The sequence below is a fragment of the Habropoda laboriosa genome, unplaced genomic scaffold (assembly GCF_001263275.1).
Source record: "Habropoda laboriosa isolate 0110345459 unplaced genomic scaffold, ASM126327v1 scaffold212, whole genome shotgun sequence".
In the NCBI taxonomy this organism is placed as follows: Eukaryota; Metazoa; Arthropoda; class Insecta; order Hymenoptera; family Apidae; genus Habropoda; species Habropoda laboriosa.
The window spans coordinates 2,729,791-2,750,569 of NW_017100509.1; the positions used below are offsets into that span (position 1 = coordinate 2,729,791).

Here is a 20,779-nt window from a genome sequence, read left to right on the forward strand (position 1 = left end):
ATTTTTATTAAACACTAATGTACAACAATCTTTGTAAATAATACTCAATATGAGTTTCCGAAGAAAACGATTGCTGGAAGAAAAGTACATATTGATTGTTATGCTGTAACGAAAAAGCAACCTCTCAAAGTCACTTCAATATTCTATTCGACAAGTCTGAAGAACAAGGATGACTAAAATTCAAATGTTTATTTCCCTAAACCTTCAACATAATTTCGAAATATTTTATTCGAAGCGGAGTATTCCAAGTCAGTATCGATAATTGAAGAAATTATTTGATTGTATTTAAAAGAACCGAAAGGAGAATATTTAAAGTCTGATATTAAATGTCTAGCAAGTACCAGTAATTGGTAAAATGATTTATATTTGTTTTAAAAGGAAAATTTCTAATAGGTATTAGTTAAAATGAATTGTTATTCAGTCTATTGTATTGAAATTCTAATTGATTCTAATGTATACAAGTGTTACAAGAAGGCTGAGTGTGTACAGGGTGGACATAGGCTAGCTAGTAGCCCCCGACCACTCTATTCACATCTCAGAACCTTCAGGTCAAAATACGCCGCGAAGTGTCTATGGCCCAGTATAAAGGGTGAATAAATTCGCGGGACATCGGGGGGTCCTTATATACCCTCGGTACCCTCTCCCCAAAGTCATTAGCAAAATCGTCGGTTAGGTCAGGCGGGAAATTTTCGCGGGAAATTTTCGCGGGAGATTCTCGTTATCGTAACACGGTATAATTTATCAATTTTCACAATTTTGTTATAAATTTATACTTCCGACAATTTGTTATAACATTGCATATAACAATTTATACGTTTTTACAATATTCTTCAATGGAAACATAGGTTTTAGCGTTCTCGTTACTTACTCGTGGTTAAATTAATTTCGTAGGGATTAAAAATCAGGTTGTCCTGTGGTCGTAGATTAAAAATAACCATAGTACAGCTAAATTTATCGTGTTAAATAATTCTTTTTACACGAATCAAATATGTATTCAACGTTTGTTTGTTATAATATCGTGAAATAAAATATATTACACATTTTCTCTATTCACACTGAATTTATAGATTATAACGATTAAAAATCAAGTTGACCTGTGGTCATTTATCAAGAATAATCATAATAAAGCTGAAATTATTGTGTTAAATAATTTTTTTAACACGAATTAGGAATTTATTCAACGTTTGCTTGTTACAATACCATGAAATAAATTATATTATACGTTTTCTATATTTACACTAAATTTATCGTTCTATAACTACACGTTATGCTGCGTCCGTTTGTTTTTTCTGTGCAGTTCAACCTAATTTACTTAAATATACGTTGCGAGACAGTATAATATTTACAATTCTGCCTGAATTTTTGAAATTCAGAAAAACACAGGTAAACTTCCATTGCATTTAAACGATATTCTCCACCAAACTGGACAAAGTACAGTAACACTTGTACTGTCACTAGTGGAATCGACCCTACATTTTACTGACACTTGTCGAATCGACCCTACATTTTACTGACACTTGTCGAATCGACCCTACATTTTACTGACACTTGTCGAATCGACCCTAAATTATTATTTTAAATAAATGTTTCTATACGAATTAAGAATCTATTCAACGTTTGTTTGTTGCAATACCGTGAAATAAATTGTATTATATATTTTCTCAGTTTAGACTGAATTTAAAGTTCGTAAGGATTAGAAATCAGGTTGACCTGTGGTCGTAGATTAAAAATAGCCATAGTGAAGGTAAAATTATTACGTTAAATAATTGTTTTTATACGAATTAAATATTGATTCAACGTTTATTTGTTGCAATACCGTGAAATAAATTGTATTATATATTTTTTCTGTTTACACTAAATTTAAAGTTCTGTTTACATGTTATAACAATTAGAATGTAGACGTTTTGCCGTTTCACGGTTTTTCCTCTGTTAATTATGTGTTTATAAATCATTTCAAACTAAAGCAGCACCATGCCCACCCTTAATTAAACCGTCTCAGTAGTTTACCGTAATTAATAATCTATTTTCGGAATTTATACGAGAATTTTTGAATTTTAGTAAATACTAGAGTCAGTGCATCGCGTATTGAAATAATAGCTTATACAGATAATCTTTTGAAATTACTCTTAATTAGGGAAAATCTTGAATCTTGTATGGAAGATGAAGATTTTCAGGAAATATTTATTTTTCAACAATGAATTTTTGTTTTATCGATTAATAACGTACGAAATGATTTTTGGAAAATTTTCTTCGTTTGAACGTTCGTTTAAGGTTCGACTATGATTATCAAATCTCTCGAAACACCGTAGAATGTTCAATTTTAAAAGTAACTTCTTCAATTTTTGGATAATCTGGGTAACGTGTTAGTGTTGACGATACACTTTCGAGTATAGACGTTAAAGTTCATAGAGTGGTCGGGGGCTACTAGCTAGCCTATGTCCACCCTGTACACACTCAGCCTTCTTGTAACACTTGTATACATTAGAATCAATTAGAATTTCAATACAGTAGACTGAATAACAATTCATTTTAACTAATACCTATTAGAAATTTTCCTTTTAAAACAAATATAAATCATTTTACCAATTACTGGTACTTGCTAGACATTTAATATCAGACTTTAAATATTCTCCTTTCGGTTCTTTTAAATACAATCAAATAATTTCTTCAATTATCGATACTGACTTGGAATACTCCGCTTCGAATAAAATATTTCGAAATTATTTTGAAGGTTTAGGGAAATAAACATTTGAATTTTAGTCATCGTTGTTCTTCAGACTTGTCGAATAGCTTATCGTTACAGCATAACAATCAATATTTACTTTTCTTCCAGCAATTGAAATTAATTTGAAATTTTTCATATATTTTCTCTGATATTGAATTTATTTTATGACTTGCTATTTTGTTTACTAATAATTTACCATTCAAGGAATTTGCATGAATTGCATGTTAAGTAGTTAGTTGATTTATTATTGTATATTGTGAGCTGATTTGGAACGAGTGCACTATGCCCACCCTAAATTAAACCGTCTCAGTAGTTTACCGTAATTAATAATCTATTTTCGGAATTTATACGAGAATTTTTGAATTTTAGTAAATACTAGAATCAGTGCATCGCGTACAGAAATAACAGCTTCATCGCTAGTTCGTTTCTTAGCAATTTGTTTTTGTAATTCATCCAAAGCGATATATTATGAAATTAAATTAATCACTCAATAAGTATCAACATTAGATTGTTTCCTCGATGTGGCCATGGTGGTCATCAGTTTAGAATAATTAAAATAAAATAAATGTTGTCAACTAAAAATTTTGAACGTCATAGCTAGCTAGACATTATTTTCAATTGAAAAAAAAAAATTATAAAGCATAATACTATAATCCTATGCTTAAAATGTATTTTCTTGTGGCCGCCTGACAGCAACCTGTAAATCTGGCGCGACAGTGAACGTGTTAATAAGTAAGTGTTGTTCAAATTATATCGTGTTTTATGTCATTTTCATTAGAAAAATCTCATCAATATGTTAAGAAAAATTTCGGGATAAAGAAACGTAAAATTAAAAAAGTTGATATTTAAATCGCTTAGTTGGCTGGACTCACGTTTCATCCTTATCTTTTATTCGCTGTCCTTGTCTACGTTCGGCAAACTACAAAGGCGGGCGCGAGGCTCGAAAACGTAGTCCCTGACTCTACAAGTGTCACGTTTAGGTTCCTTGCGGACTGACACTTGTAGAGAATTTACTGTATAGAGTAAAAAGGCGTTCAGACGATTAAATATATATTGCCAATACAGTATTGTCAATATTTATTAACAAACTGCATTGTCCTCGTTAATAAATAATTAATGTTCGTACTTGTTAAATAATTCGTACTTATAAATAATAAATAATTACTTATTAATTATGTATTATTTTCCTCATTTCCCTACTGTACTGACAATACACATATGTAATGTAATACAGGGCGTCTGTTTTATCTCAATACAGTGAAATATCTGGCGTGATAGTGAACGTGTTAATAAGTAAATGTTGTTCAAATTATGTCGTGTTTGATGTCATTTTCATCAGAAAAATCTCATCAATATGTTAAGAAAAATTTCGGGATAAAAAACGTAAAATTAAAAAAGTTGATATTTAAATCGCTTAGTTGGCTGGACTCACGTTTCATCCTTATCTTTTATTCGCTGTCCTTGTCTACGTTCGGCAAACTACAAAGGCGGGCGCGAGGCTCGAAAACGTAGTCCCTGACTCTACGAGTGTCAAGTTTAGCTTCCTTGCGGTCTGACACTTGTGGAGAATAAACTGTATTTAATTTAATATTTAATATATGTAGAATTCTTTTTCCACCGAAGGTTCTCGGGTAAGAGCGGTGCCTTTTTGACACAGTCCTCTTCCTGGAGAGTCCCACTTCGTGGCGAGGTCCATTGTTCCGAATATTTATCTCTCTGTACGCGCCAGGAAGCATCGATGACGTCAGGCCACCGGCTCCGTGCACGCGTCCTCTTTGTGTTCGGCAACAGGACGTCGGGTCCTTTGCCATTGGTTTTTACGCCGCCGAGCCTATTCCCCAATGACAGACTAAGGTTCCGCTCGTTGGGGATACAATGTTTTTTTACAAGAGACCTATGCCGCTAAATGCGTCGTCTCTGACACGTCCATCTTCTAATAAGATAACCGAGGCTAACATATATTTAACATTTAATTTAATATTTCTATTTAATATTGTCTTGTCATAAAAATAAAATACTGATAGCGCGTCATTGATTATGCTACGCATAATTGAAATTAAGTTTGCTTTGAGACGTTGAATTTATCTCGACAACTGCTTTCGTGTTATAGAAAAAGAATTATAGTTACCAATTTAAAAAAATTCGTGGCAACATCATTATGTAAAAACCATTGCAAATTTGAAAAATCATAAATCATAGTGCTGTGCATAAAAAATAATGAAACTTTGTTCTCCTCTATTTTTCTCACAAATTTCCTACTTACGAGAAAAACTCGTTGATTAATTTCGCCGAAGAAGTGCAATTGAAATCGTACGATACATTCTGTACGAACATAACAGGTGTTCCAATACTTCTGAACGGCAGTGTGTATAAGCTGTTTCGTTTTATTACGACGAAAAGTTGCAGAAGCGTTAAGTAAATGATTTTCCGTAATGCACTTGAATGAAGTATTCTATTATATTCGAGAGAGAAGCTTGAAGTCTCTTTAGTTTTTGGCTTATCTTTTTACAGCTTTAGTAAAGTAACCAGAAAAGTATGGAAGATAAAAAGTGCACTCTGATCGTATATGTACGTAGTAGAAATATAATATATTAGATGTAAAAGAAAAAATAGAAAACTTTACGATACACACAGACTATTACTTTGTGCATAATTTGATTTAAATTAATCGATCAATTGATTGATAAAAAATTTCGAAGATCGAACGAATAGAGACAAATAATTGTAATTTATAAAAAGTAACAGTATTATAAAAGTACTGTTTATATTTGATAAAATTTCGCAAGGTCTTTTAGGTTAGGTTAGCTTTGAAATTTCCACGACGAGCTATTATGAAATTAAAATTTATGAAACTTTTCACGATTGTTAATTACTGTTGGACCTTCTTTAGCTTCTCTGCCAGCTCGAAGTTAAGTTTGAGACAACAGTTAATGGAAATTTATATTTTTTCCCCGTGATATTATTCATAATCATGTGACAAGGTCTATCGTTACGCTTTACGATCTGATAATTATTCTGCTTAACTTGACAGACACGCTGAAGTTTCGGAAGTTTTTCCTCGATAAAATTGCGAGCGTGTCATTCAGGATGAACCATGTTAAAGAAAACCATAAGTAGTTTGAATTTATAACGCGGCTCGCTTCTCCCCTGTACAATTTTCTGGCGAAAGTGTGCCATGCGAGCAGATTAAATTTTCCCAGTAGTTTCTTATATACCGTTAAATTTTCTATTCCACGTCAAGAATAATACTACCGAACGCGTACTTTTACAATCAGAAATTATTAGCTACCACTGAAGAATTTTAGAAAGAGAACCAGTAAATGCGTTTCTAATTTAACATCTAATTTATGTTAAAATTAAGATCTGGAGAAATAAGCTAAAAACATGATATTTTCACGATGGTGCATAAAAACCAAAAAAATGAATAAAAGTTTGATAGGAAAAAACTGAGACACCCGATATGGATATTTGAGAAAAATTTTAAATAAATGTTCGAATGTTCCATTTTCATGAACATCTATGTACATACTGTCTTTACATAAATAGAGTAATAGGTTAAAGTTACTTAACTTACGTATAAATATTCCATCTTGTTACATTTAAAAATCATTACACAAAACACTATAGAACTATCACTCCATAAATTAAATAAATAAAATTAAAGCACCCACTATTGTAAGGATAATTTATTAAACAGAGGAAATTACATAATACGTCGCACATGGGTTCACGGACACGCACTGCACTTATACACGCATGTAGCAGAAAATTTTAAAAAATGAATGATTTTTTAAACGCCTATAAGTACTAATATAAATGATACCAAATGAATTTTAAGCATAACTAACACCTGAAAAATAACAAAATTCGAATATTATATGAAAATATTCTTAATAAACAAAATTAAAATACCTACTACGCACAAAACAGAAAATATAGAAAGATGGATGACTTTTGAAACGCATATAAATACCGAAGAGTTGTTCTGTCCATGGCCACTGGCGGCACTGTTCGCGCTGTAAGAAGAAGACGCGATGCGCTTTTTCTGTTCTCTCGACATGTGGTTTTATAATGTGAAGTTTGTTAATTTGATCTCTATCTTTTTCTTTTATACTATTGTATTTAGTGTTGCGTTAAATACGTCTTACCGGGTTAACAAGTGCATTCGATTAACACCCCCTAACAAGTACTAATATAAATGATACTAAATGAATGTTAAACATAACCAACAATCGAAGAATAATAAAATTCTAATATAAAATATTCTCGAGGCTGCTATCACGAGTATTTCTAACCTGTATCGACTTTCAACGGCGAGCTCGTTCCGGCAAACAATGTTTTGTATACATTCCCGTCTGTAAATCACTTCTTCGTATCGTCGCGTGACGACCGTGTCGCTCTCGAATTCTAGAAATTAGTTGACATTGAACTAAGGGATCTGCAAGAAACTCGAGAACAGTCGTAGCTCGTGCCTGCACGAGTGAAGTTCGCGTCGCGCGGTTTTACGTGTTAAGAGTGCTGAAGTGTGTGCAGTAAGAAAACTCAACGGCGGAAAGGACTCGAGAGACACGCGGATGAACGACCTGAGGACTTCGACTGTCCCCTGGTATACGGTGAGTGACAAATGTACTGTTTAACACTCTACTTATGAATACATTCACGTTCTAAAATCGAACGAAGCAATGGGAACGCTTGAAAATACAGTCGAGCCGCAATTCAAGAAGGTTAGGAATGCGTCGTATTGTTGGTAGTGAAATAGTCGATCGTTCGAGTTTTAGAATCCTTCTCGTCACGTTTGGTGTTCGATACACTTTGAAATAAAATAAAGAATGAACCTAATTCTCCTGATCCTAAATCTATAAACTCGAATGAGAGATTCTTGACAGATTTCTTTAGTAAAATACGATTCTAGAAAAATTAGAATTCTGATTTGTTCGTATTTTGTGGTTAGGTGCGTAATTTATAATATATACAGAAATTCATGCCATAATTGATAAATATTTTACGAGAAAATTTAAGTAGATAGAATTTTTTCTAATTTGTATGGCAGTCATATGCGTTGTCCAGAAATAAAATTTTCCACAATTTATATACACTAGTCGTCCATTTTGTTAGTCCCCCCACTTCGACAAAAGTCAAGTCCAAACAAGCGTAAACAAATGCTGAGTGTGGGAAGAATTCTTCGAAGTGCGGGACGAATGAGCATTCGTTTGCTGATATAAACAAATCTTTGGACTCCTGCTGTGTCTCACATACCAACTAATCGTTCCATAAGTGCTATTACGTTTAACCTCTTCGCTACGGCAGATTTTAACGCGCAACATGGCGGACTGACTACGATTTGTTATTTCGACCGTACTGTTTTGAAACTCGGTTTATTAAATCAAGATGGAAAAGTGTAAAAGATAAAATTAAGGTGGAAGTGCGTAAAGTATAAAATTAAGTGTTAAATTAAGGTAGAAGTAAACCAAAAGGCTCTAACAGTATAGTACGAGCAAATTTTAAGGTTAACTATTTTCTATCATTTTCCATATTGCGTTATCCTTTCTATTACAGCAAAAACAAATGACAACATCACGAATCCTGGTAAATCTATTTTCATAGCCTAGAAAACCATTAAAAAGAAAGTAAAAACGATCATTTTCTAAATTTCTCAAATTGTAGCGTTAAAGGGTTAAAGGAACACTAAAATAAATTCAATCAACTTCTGTGTGAATTAATTACAGCAGCACTGTACGGAATCGAACTCAAAACAAGTGCAGGAAGCTTTAATAAGAGAGGCAGAGTTCGAATAATCGAGGTTCTCCTGTAATTTCATTTCGCCGTTCCGCCAAACGAGATAAAGTTCCCCCCTATTGGCTTAAAGAATATCGGGTCTCCGTGATCAGATCGTGATCAATTTACCATTGAACAACAGTAAATGCTTGCCCTTTTGGCCGCGCGTTTTATTCCAGAACAAAAGCGTGTCTACCGTGCTGCACGGTTTGGAAAACCACGTGAAATTCGATTGATTCCGGAATCACATTGCGTATCTACCTGCAAAATTCGATCAACTTAGAATGTCGTTCATTTCCGCGATCAGCTTCTTGTCCACGTTAAAATACATTCGTTCGACGTACAGACAGTTCCTTCTTTTCTTTTCTTTTTTTAATCTTTTTCTCGTTCGAAGAAAGCAAGCCAGTTCCGAAACGATCGTTTCCTCGATTTTGTCGTTCCGCGTTAGGATCCACGCCGCGCGCGATCGCCGACCTTATCAATTTTAAATTAAGGACACCGAGGTAGGCCGGTATCCTAAATGTCCTCGTGTGACGCAGGAAACGAGTTCGAAAAGTTTTAGTCCGGGTCGCATTGAAATTCAGATAAAGTAGGAAACGTATCGTGACGCGGGAGGAGAATAGAGGGAATCTCGGACACGCAACGAGATTTTTATAAACACGGAACAGGGGACGTGGAAAGCGTGCTCGGCTACGTGCCATTAATAACAATATTTATCGTCCGGATGAAAAAGTATCGTTCGTTTATTTCAATGTACGTCGAGACGAGAGAGTGGCTGCTCGAACGGCGAATTCGCGGGTATCGGAATTGAAGTTTGCATTTTTGATAAGCCTAACTCTGGCCACGCTGCGATACGGCATTGCAATCGTATATCAGATCAATACTATTCTGGTAGACGTGATGTTTCTTTGTTTCTTCGCTTGATCAAATTCTCAGTTATTTTTCGCCTCGAAGTGTGCTGTTCTCGATTCAGATTGGTTCTTTAAATTTTTTACCTTGTACGTTGGCTTGTTTGATCGGGCTCTGTTTTAATTGTTACCGAATTTTGTCAGATTGTAAGATATTTCCGTGAGTATCGTGCTTCTGTGGAAAGTATTGTGCGACTTAAATTACATTTCTTCGACGAAGTTAGTATTATTTGTTGGTAACAATTTTTGCACTCGTCCAGACTGAATATTTTCGTTTAGAAATTACATTTCCCGGACGAAGTTAGTATTACACGTCTGCAACAATTTTTGCGTTTGTTGCACTATGAGTATTTTTCTTTAGAATTTTAGTAATTTTTTAGTGACTTTTGTGTGTTAAATGATTTTGTATTGAACTTGAAACGACAATGAGGCTTGCTTCATATTCTGTAGGCAGATTTTAGACGATTTCAGTAGACGCCTGTAGAGTTTAGTAAATTTTGATAGATTTCAGTATGCTTCACATTCAGTCAGTGTCTTAATACTCACGAACACGAGTGCACATTCCTTAGAAGACACATTGCAATAATTATTAACGAACGAAGCACACCAAAATCGATCTTTCTAAATGGAAATATTATTTTTTATATGCGCAATGATAAAATTAACACACCAGTTGCACAAATACGACAATAACTATTTCAATTTCACCATTTCGTCAATTTATTCTTATTATTTTTGAACATTTCCTAATTAGAAAAGTCTGTCGTACAATGTATAAGTGAAACGGCCGTAAAGTAAATCCTACTGATATTCCTTCTCTGCTAATTAAGCAACTGATTTTCCGACAATGTAGACGAAAGTTAATGCAAATTCCCTTTTGCCCCTGTTACATGAATTTACAGTTCTGAAGCGTTCCTACATTACGGTGAGTTACGTCGTCATTTCAGCGCGGCTTTTTAATTGTGCTTGCGCGAAATTTAGTAGGCAAACTACTTTCAATTACTGAATTTCGCCAGAAATTGAATACTAACGCGATATAAGCACAATTTATTCAAACTATGACTACAGAATTTCGCCACGTGACTTAATCTTCGTAGCCTAGTGTCTGTCTCGAAATTTTCTTCGACGATCAGGGCTACGAAATCGTTCAATCTTGCATGGTACTTATGGTTTCTGCGTGTAATTCTAGTTTGTTGTGTACAGAGCGCAATATATAAACGAGAACAGTGGAATATCTGAGGAGAGATTAAAGTTAGGAAAAAAATTACACTTCAAAATTTTTAAAAAATTACGTTTGTTTATAACGGTGAAATTTTAACCGTGGATTAGGCTAGTCTATTGCTACAAAAAGTATGACCAAATATTAGAAAAATTTCTTAATTTTCTGACTTGAAGTCCGGATTGTGATAAATGAGAATGAAAGTTTAAAGGGCAAATAACTACATTCGCCGGCTTCTACTTTACAAGTGAGAGAGTATGCACGACGTATCTTTAAAGACATTTCGCTGACAATTCTCTGGAAAATGCAGTACTTCTTGCATCGCAGCATCAGCTTTGATAAGAAAACCGGGAAAAGGGAAATATTTACACATTACGCCAAATGTATGTTTTAGAAATACACGATGCATGTGATATGTACACATGCAACAGGTTATTGAGACGTCTTAGCAATATTCGTAAGATCCTTCTTCTCGTATTGTGGAATTCGAATTGAATCGGATTGAGAAATATTTATAACGAGATTATAACGAGAAGTATTTAGAAAAATTTACGTAGACTGTAATATATGTTAAACAATGCCGTATTAATTTACCTGCTTTCCTTCGTGAATCATGACATCGCTCGAAGTATCTTCGGGAATAAAATCTGGTGGCACGGTGATCGACAACATACCTGTCTGAAAGAAAGGAAAAATTACTTTTCATTAGTTTCCAGCAAAATTTCCAATTTGATTCGCGTATGTGTACACATACACGTGAATATTACGACAGGAAGAGGCTTTAATTTTTCAAGACAGCTGTCCCTCATAATTATTCACACCGACCTATTCCACAGATTCGATATCGAACCAATAGAATTGACGCGAATTTTATATGCACGCTCGTTCGTTAAATCTGTCTAACCATCTCAAGTTGACAGAAAAACTGAAGTTTGAAAATATGAATTCACTCCGCGAAGTAACGTTAGAAATCGCTACAAAACAGAACTACTTAAACTAACCCAAACTAAGCTCACACTCTCGTTCGACGGTGATATACACTTGATTAGACAAAACCAAATCTCGCGAAACCCAGAATCGAGGAAAATTCACACGATACAGGTAGACAGGAACTGGTTACTCTAACGAAGTTGCAACTTTCCATTCGAATAAATGAATCCGAACGCGGTGTAACCTAACCGTTAACGATCTCGAAAAACCTGAGAGTATGTAAAGTTACGGGGAGGCCGCTCGCGTTTCCCCGGATGGAGAAACTGAGCTGTACAATTGCAGAGGGGTGCTGCCTCCACCTTACATCTCTCCCCCGAACCGTATTTTAGCGGGCGTGCCAAAACTCGTCCCGCACAAGATATATTTTCGTGCACACGCACCCGAGCCGGAATTTAATGTTAATGATACGCTTAACGGCTGCACAATGCATCAAGTAAATTTCCTTTCTTACCGAATCTCTAAATTATATCCGTACACATTACTCCATTCCGCGAGCAGGACTGAATAACGTAAGAGCCTCTAAATCCTGGCTGTATTTCGGCCTCTCCCCTTCACCCTTGCCCCGCGCTTGCACGGGCAAGCAGGAGCAACATATCACGGGGGCTGGCTGCTGTGGAAGCAGGCGGGCAGAGGCCCCACTGGTGCCGCTGCCAATGAGCACCGCGGCTTTTCGTTAATTAACGACACGCCACCGTGCGCGATGGAGTAAGTAACAGTCAACGCGGTTGTTGTCGAACGATGTCGCGTCGCCTAACAGTCCGCGCTCGAATTTTTCACTCGACTCGGTGCCCCCCGATCGCTGGTTAAAGCGCTTGCCGCAAACAGGCTCGGGGTGGGATATGCTCCCATGCAAGGTGGAATGGAGCGAGTCTCTTTTTTTTCTCGAGACGAGAGAGAAAATAGAACGAAGCGAGTCTCACTTTTTCCTGAGGCGAGAGAGAGAAAGAGCAATGAAAGAGAGAAGGTAGAACGAAGCGAGTCTCGTTTTTTCCTGACGAGAGAGTGAGAGAAGGAGGAGAGAAAAAGAGAGAAAGAAAGAACGAGAGAAGAGAGAAAGAAAGAACGAGAGGAGAGAGAAGAGAGAAAGAACGAATGAGAAGAGAAAGAGGGTTGAATCACCAAAAGCAGCTCATTCTTTACGCATTTGCGGTGTGTTTTCGATTCTGCTGATGGGAGACCCCGGCGACCACCTTTTATTCACCGGCTCCTCTTACAGAACACTCTCTCTCTCCCTCTGTCACAATTTTCCTTAGGGACACTCACCCCTGTCCACCTAAATCCTCAGCTTCAAAAACTCAGCAATAAGCAGCACCCAAACAATATCCACAATTTCCATGCACCGCTTCGAACAATCCAGAGTAATCGCGTCTCGCTGGTGTAAGCAAACAATCATAGCAGATCTTACGAGGACGTCAGGAGCATCGCTTACCAGCGAATAAGAGGGCTACTACCCTATTTAGCGTATATACCTACTGTCACAATTTCGCGTGGAGATCGTGAAGTTCGGGTCTGCGTTTGGACTTCTCCATGTGGGTCGTGCGTCAAACCATGAAACGTCAGTAGAGTCGGGAAAGGGACTTGGCCCTACTCTAATATCTTTCCACACCACTTGCGGTTTAAAGGAGCCAGGCAACAGTCGGCAGAATGTGGAGGCACCCGCTCGTGCGCGAGGTGTGCACGTAATTACGAGCGTGTAATCTACGCTACGACGAAACTTCAATCGTTATAACCGAGTTGTCTCGCAAGTCACCGAACTGTTTAAAACAGTCTCAACGAATACGTTCGCTCCGGAGGCGAAGCGAACACTACCGCATCTCTCTCGCACAATCTCTCCCTCTTTCTCTGTCTTTCTCGACAGTGGCATCTCTCTTATCCCTCGTCCCTGTTGCATGACAGTTCGCAGTGACAGGCAGACACGTGCCCAAGGAGGTAAACTTGCCTGGTGTCACGAGTGAATTATGAAACTTCTCCTCGTTCCATAAATTAATTATTGCCTACTTGGAAATAACTCTATCGGGGATGTTGATAAATATGCACGTTAATCGAAACACCGGTCTGAGATCGATCGATTTGTTTAGGGCTGTAAGTCGGGGAACGGCTGCGCCTTGTAATCGGCTTTCAAAGGATCGTTCGTCTTGATGATAGTACCGCGGCTGGTCGAACCTATTAATTCCTGGCAAGAATTGCAGATCCACTTTGGAAAATGCAACGTCCGCTTTATTTTACGCACGTCGCGGTATCAAAATTTAAAGAGTACTCGCGGTGGTTATTGTCGAATAAAATTCATTGCGAAGAGGCGAGCTGTTTGGGAGTAGGCTTGGGAAAGTTTCGATCCGAGTAACTGTGCTCGGAGCTATTTAGAGAAGATATGCTAGTTTCGTGTATTATTTGTGATTCGATATTTTTGGGTGATTTGAAATTCTACGGAATGCACTGAGCTTAAATTATTTTGGATATCGAAATGCACTGAAATTAGTTTGGATATCGAAATCTCTTAACCTGGCTTCAATTTAAAATTCGGACCTTCCACTGTGGAATTCGACTTATTCGAAAATCAATTAGAATTAATTTGGCAAATTAATCCGATTAATAATTATCATAAATAATTCGACATCACCTATTATATTTCTGTTATTTCTTTACTCGTTGGTTTTATTAAAACAGGAAGCAGTCTACTATACGATCGCGTCAATATCCGATCCTAAAGGGTGCGTTTATCTTATCAAACTCGAAAGAAAAATGACGACCGTCGTAGGGATAATTTTGATAGACGTACTGGGAAATACTTTAATCTGGATTTAGTGAAAAGTTTTAAAACACCTTTAAGGAGACGAGATCTCTCATCTCAAAAAACTGTCCTCTAAATTTACATAAAAATAATAATTGAAACATTATATTCTCTAACAAATCGCACATTCGTCCTCAAATTTCAAGGATTCGTAAATAAATTGTAGTTCGCACACTGTGCGATGATTTCGTTAAATGTTTTTCCCACTAAAATTAGGATACACAGAATTAATTAAACTAATTCATTTACGAGCAACGACCTCGTTAAAAGCTGTAAAGGAACGAACGTTAAAGGTACATTAAATTGAGCGTTTTTAACGACAGCAGAAAATGCAATGTTCTGCGAAACTTCTTGCAGTGGATCTTTACAAAATTTGAAGTCCGTATTTAACGTGTATATGCGCGAGCCTTAATTATCCTTTGCGTATTATCCAGCTGTTTAATCCAGTCTTGTTTGGAAAATATCGCTCGATAATTTGACACTAATTATACAGAGTTCGTGACAGAGTATGTTTCCACTATTCGTGCAAGGTGAATTATAAAAAACCGACGTTGAAACAGAATCACATCCGTCGAGACGGCACGGAAACTAGAAGGAAATACAATTAGTGGGCAACCAGACTATTCGGAGATTTCTTATTATTTCTCTATACTTCTTTGCACCCTTCGAGAGTTCTTTTTTTACGCAGCCATTTTTCTTCAAATTTTCCTGAAACATTTCCTCGTAAAATTATTTTATATTTGCTTTATTAAGGAAAATTATTATCGTACGCTACTTTAGAAGTATCCCTATGATTTATGCGTAAAGGTAGTTAACTTGAATTTCGTTTGATTAAATAAAGGGTGTATAGCATTGTTGTGTAATAAAATATTCCTTTGCTTTGTGTAATTTTGAATTATCTTGCATCGTAATTTTATTCAAATGAATAAAGCAACGAATTATTTAAAAAATTCTGTAAAATTGATAATACTTGGCTGTAATTCTAATTTGAATAATATTTATACAATGAGAGAAGGAAGACGTTCAATTAGCTTCTTTGGTATTGATTAACATGATAAAAGAATGTGAAGTTAGACGGTGAAAGGGAAGAAGCCTATCGTCTTTATCAACGAATATTAAATACATTTAAAAGTTCGTAGTTGTCCGTGGATATCTGCAGAAATCTGACACTTGAGTTTAAAGTTCTCTCGATTCCTTGATATCATTTATCCTGACGAAACTACGTTGAACATTAATAATTAAAGGGACTGTCCCCCGCAGTTAAACGTATTACGCAAAGCAACCGGATGAGATTTCCTTTCACCAGTTTCTCTTGTAAACATATTTCATCCCGAGGCGCATTTTGTTAGTCGCGCGGTCGGCACGACAAGCGTGCTCGAAAGGAGCCGCCACGTTGGAGTTGCACGGAAACGAGCAGGGAAATACGGTTAGCCGAAACGAAACTGCTCATAGAACTCTCCCCTGTGGAATGACGGCGTCGAGTTTTACCACGCAACGAAGGAAAGGAGCGAAGAGGGAGAAAGAAAGTTAATGAGGGAGCGAGTGAGTCTGTGACTTGGAGAAGAGAGAGTGAGTAAGGGAATGAGTGATTAATGCGTGAGTGAGTGAGAGAGAGGGAGAAAGAGTGAGTCTGTGACTTGGAGAAAGAGGGAGAAGAGAGAGTGAGTAAGGGAATGAGTGATTAATGCGTGAGTGAGTGAGAGAGAGGGAGAATGAGTGCGTGAGACACTGAGTAAGTGAGTGAAAAACAGAGAGAGAGAGAGAGAGGGAGAGAGTGAGTGAGTGAAAAACAGAGAGAGAGAGAGAGAGAGAGAGAGAGAGAGAGAGAGAGAGAGAGAGAGAGAGAGAGAGAGAGGGGGGGAGAGTGAGTGAGTGAAAAACAGAGAGAGAGAGAGAGAGGGAGAGAGTGAGTGAGTGAGTGAAAAACAGAGAGAGAGAGAGAGAGAGAGGGAGACTGAATGAGTGAGCCTGTGAGAAAGTGAGTGAAAAACAGAGAGATGGGGAGAGTGAGTGAGTGAAAAAGAGAGTGAGTGAGAGAGAGAGAGCGTGAGAGAATAAACGAGTGAGAGAACAAGTGAATGAGTGAGTGAGTGAAAAACAGAGAGATGGGGAGAGTGAGTGAGTGAAAAAGAGAGTGGAGGGAGAGTGAGTGAAAAAGAGAGTGGAGGGAGAGTGAGTGAGAGAGAGAGAGCGTGAGAGAATAAACGAGTGAGAGAACAAGTGAATGAGTGAGTGAAACGCAGAGAGAGAGAGGGAGTGTGAGTGTGCGAGAGAACGAATGATTGAGTGAAAAGTATGGTCGTGTGTGTGAGGAAGGGACGAATTTGGGGTTTGCTTGACAACGCCGGAACGAAAGAGACAGAATAAAGCTGTATTCAAGCGAGAGAAGGGTTTCCCACCGATTGACTAAGGCATTTTCGGCGCTGTTTCTTGCGTTCATTACTTAGAGACCTTGTAAGGGGACGGGGGTAACCGGGTGGAGGTAGCCTCTAAGTTGGCAACCTCCGTAACGTCTCTTGCACTATTTAAGATTACTGTTTCTTCGTGGGAAGAGGAGATTCCTGGACAGACATGGAAGCCTGGATTCAATCTGAAATGTCGGAAAATTAGATCTCAAAGGAGAGACTCGACTCTATCTTGCGCCATATCACACTTTGCCAAGGCGAGACGGCTCGAAGGGCGGAAAAAAGAGGGTCGTATACTTTTGCAGAGTAGTGTGTCTGTCCTGTCTGTTGGTGCAACCGTGTCTCGACACCAGAAAGAACGGCTGCCTGTTGGAAAGTCGAAGGAATAAAAGGTGACGTTTGTGCATTAAAGAAAATAGCTCGTTAAGCGTCCTACTTCTATTCACTTCTTCGCACCCTCAGGAAAACTGAATCTTCCTTACACCTATTGCAATGGAAGTGTACAAACACTGTCCCATAAATAAAGACTCGTTTTAGGAGGAGGAGACACAGCTTATGTTGCACAAATGTTCTGTTTTTCTTTCCTGTTTTTAAACCAAGCTGAAGAATCTTTGTAATAGTAAATGTCTCGCGAGGTAGAAATTTTGGAAGAATTTTCGAATGGTTTCGTCCTAAAAATGAGAAATTATAGTTCACTTAATAGAAATGGAACACTTAACAAAACACCGATAGAAGAAACAGTTCTATTCTTGATAAACAGAACATACTGTTTATTAATAATTTACTTTTTATTTCGAGGAAGTTATTGCAAAAAAAAAAAAATTAAGCAAAATGATACACTCGTTTGCTTGCCAATTTATTTTACGTCAGACGTCAGGGATTGATTGGAGGAATGCCTTTTTTTCTCCTGGTTTTATGTGAATCGAGATTGCATTGTGGCCTTTTTTTCCAAGAGCGAAATTTTATTCCACCGTGAATTCCGTGTTCACGAGTGCGTGGAAATTTTTAGCGTGGAAAGGAAATGGGTCGTCTCGCTGCTCGTCAATTTTATGCAAGGTTATTTGCCTTCCACGCTTCTGAAAGAGAGAAAGCCGGGGGAATAGGTAAAAATACAAATTTTACGTTCACATTTAGATCACCAGGTTCGTGTGTCATGGTCCTGCGATAAGGGAATTTAACTTTCTTAGAGATAAATCCGCGGGATTCGAGGAATTTTTCACCTCGTCAAATAATCCGTCGAGAACTACCGTGAAAAATTCACACTTCCTATGCGACTAACAAGAGGGACATCACTTAAATGTCAATCTTTTACTAGCAATCGTGCCAATCTAGCGAATGTAAAACGTGAAAAGATCGAAGTAGAAAATTTTCATTTTTCACTTTTATTTCTTTGCAAATTTACACACGAATGGAACCGAAATTTCTTACAAAAATCTGTGTAAAATTGCACATTTTTCATATTTTATTTAAACAAGTACATTTTCCTGATAGCTATTTACTTTAATTCATATTGAAGGAATTTTTTTCCTTAAATTCGTGTCGAATATTTCTTCGAATACTATGTCGCATGCAAATTTCGTTAAAATCGTTAATCGACACTTGAACGATGTCTCGTAGGCAGCATCTAATGGAGTGAATGCTTTCTTACGGGGAAAATGGTTAAAACCTAAGCGTTATTTCCAAGATGTTCATGAACGAGAGCTGACATTCCTGAACTAGCGAAGACGGCTTGTTAAGTTTCCTGGTATGCCATGCTTCTACAGCTCCTCGAGAAATACCTTCCATACTTGCAGAGATTGTAACATCATGGGTAATACGCGCGAATTTCCATTGTTCAGTTAACAGTGTTGCGGGTTTTGTATCGTTACGCGTTCGTAAACATTAGGAACAGTTAGAAGAACGAGAACATTCGTTGGACGATTTTCCCTACTTCCACCGTAGATGACTAATTAAAAATTTAATTAACGTCATTCCCTAATAGCATACCAAAGTTGTATAAATATTAGCGAAGCTTACAAAACTCAACAATAATACTTTATCTGTGTTGCTGCTTGTAATTACTCTTCGCGAAGTAACCGGTGCACAAATTACATTTATGCAAATTAAATGGGATATATTGTCAACGAAATAATTGTCTTTTTTTTTTTTTTGTGCTCCGAGCATTTTTTGATAAGATTAATCAGCAACTTCGGTATACTTTCGCAGTGAAATTTTTGAAAAAAATTAAAATTGTAATTTCTTATTTCTTATGTTTATTTGCATTATTTCAAAAATGCAAAAAATTCTGAATTTTACATTTTGAAGTTCTCCAAAGTAATTTCGCGTGTCGCCATAACAGTGGTGCAAAGTGTTTATTAAAATAAAAATTTCTTTTATATATTGAATTTACTTTTATTAACACGTCTCGAAAAGAAGTCTTTTCTGTACAAATAGCTCTTAGGAACTGTTCTCTGGACACCCAAAGAAAGAAAGCTGGGGTCCTCTTATACTGTTTATATGCTATTGTATTGCAGTGTAGAGTGTCTTGACTCCTAAGACTAGTGTCTTTGTTTCGAAAAAACGTTGAGACATTTTTGTTCTCAGGCGATATATTTTATTTAGCGTCCTTTAGAAATAATCCAACAAGGTTTGATACAACTAGCAAGTCAGGTGCTTCAGGTCCCATTTATCTATCAGCGATTCGAACTATTTTTTAGATCCGTTGGTTCGGCTTCCGGTAAATATTGTTTCGCGCGGATCAAATACCAGCGTACGAATTGAAGTATGCAGATTTAACTGCTGGCGACAAAGGAATTTGATACTGTACGAAAGATGGTATCGAGAAACCGTAGAGAGTCACCTAATTGGAATTGATGTGCCCCACAACCGACATGCATCCCGGAACTTTATCGATCTAAATAGTGTCGGTGGTGCCGTTTCCAATTAGTTATTTCACCGAGTTTCTCGGCTTACCATGATTCGTCCTGCTGACTAAACTGAGCACGCAGAAAGCTCTGATTCCGACCGCTTAGTTACTGAAAACACTCGAAATAGCAATCAACTAAACGCGTCTGATAACCAGCTGCGCCTTTGCTAATCTAGGCGCGTCATTTCTTCTCAGATTTTAATTGATGTTTACTTGAGGGAGAGTCGGATTTCCTGTTGCAAATATTAGATCGTAAACTGCACTTTTCAAGTAGCTTCTCGGTGAAAAGTAATTAGCACTTAAATTTACTTATTTTCCCTTTTTTTCCAATAATTATCGATCGTGTAATATTTCACCTTAAATTGATATTCGATGTCACACACGTTGCGCTATTAATTTTCAAGATATCACGTTATGAACTTACCTGACTTTTCATCGGATCTGTGTTAATTTGACACATGTAGAGGCCCTCGTCCTCCCTTTGCACGCTCTTTATATGAAGTTTCCACATCGTGTGATCACTATGAGACACCGAGACTCTGTTATTGTGAGTTATCACGTGATCGTGGATCGCCTGGATCGCCTTGGTATCCACTTTCAGCCAGCCGACCTGCAAAAGAGATTTATTCACTTGTTAATATGACGGATTTAGCAAAAATGATTCTATTGAAAATGTAGCGTGTTAATTGTGTTAATACTGAGGAGTACAGCACGTTTCTTTGCGATTCTTGCTCATAAAATAAGCTCGTTAACTAATTTTTTGATTGACAGAAATAAAGACTTTGTAATTACACTAAATTTTTCGACGGTAATCAAATTTTTATACAAAACATCTCGTTGTCTGATTGTGCAAACTTCGCTTAACCCTTTGGCAGTTTCTCCCGAGTGAGACTCGGCCAGTGCGTTAAGTAACGAACAGTTTAACTCGAGAGAGACTCTTAGGAAGAAAGTTAGAAAGAGACGAGATATTTTATTAACGCTGTCAGAGGGTTAAAATTGACGACGGTATAGAATATTTTCTGTCCTCCGATTTGTTCTCCGCAGAAAACATATTAGGTACTCGT

The 20,779-nt window shown here is 37.0% G+C and overlaps 1 protein-coding gene across 1 annotated transcript in view; it reads right to left on the reverse strand.

Annotated features, from left to right (window-relative positions):
* LOC108576178 (lachesin-like) overlaps nt 1-20,779 on the reverse strand; it is a 61,423-nt gene that overhangs the window by 15,597 nt on the left and 25,047 nt on the right. Inside the window, exons 3-4 of the mRNA XM_017939121.1 lie at nt 20,140-20,325; nt 11,222-11,305 (exon numbers count right to left, since the gene is read on the reverse strand). Of these exons, the coding sequence (XP_017794610.1) occupies nt 11,222-11,305; nt 20,140-20,325 (270 nt within the window). The remainder of the gene's footprint in view (nt 1-11,221; nt 11,306-20,139; nt 20,326-20,779) is intronic.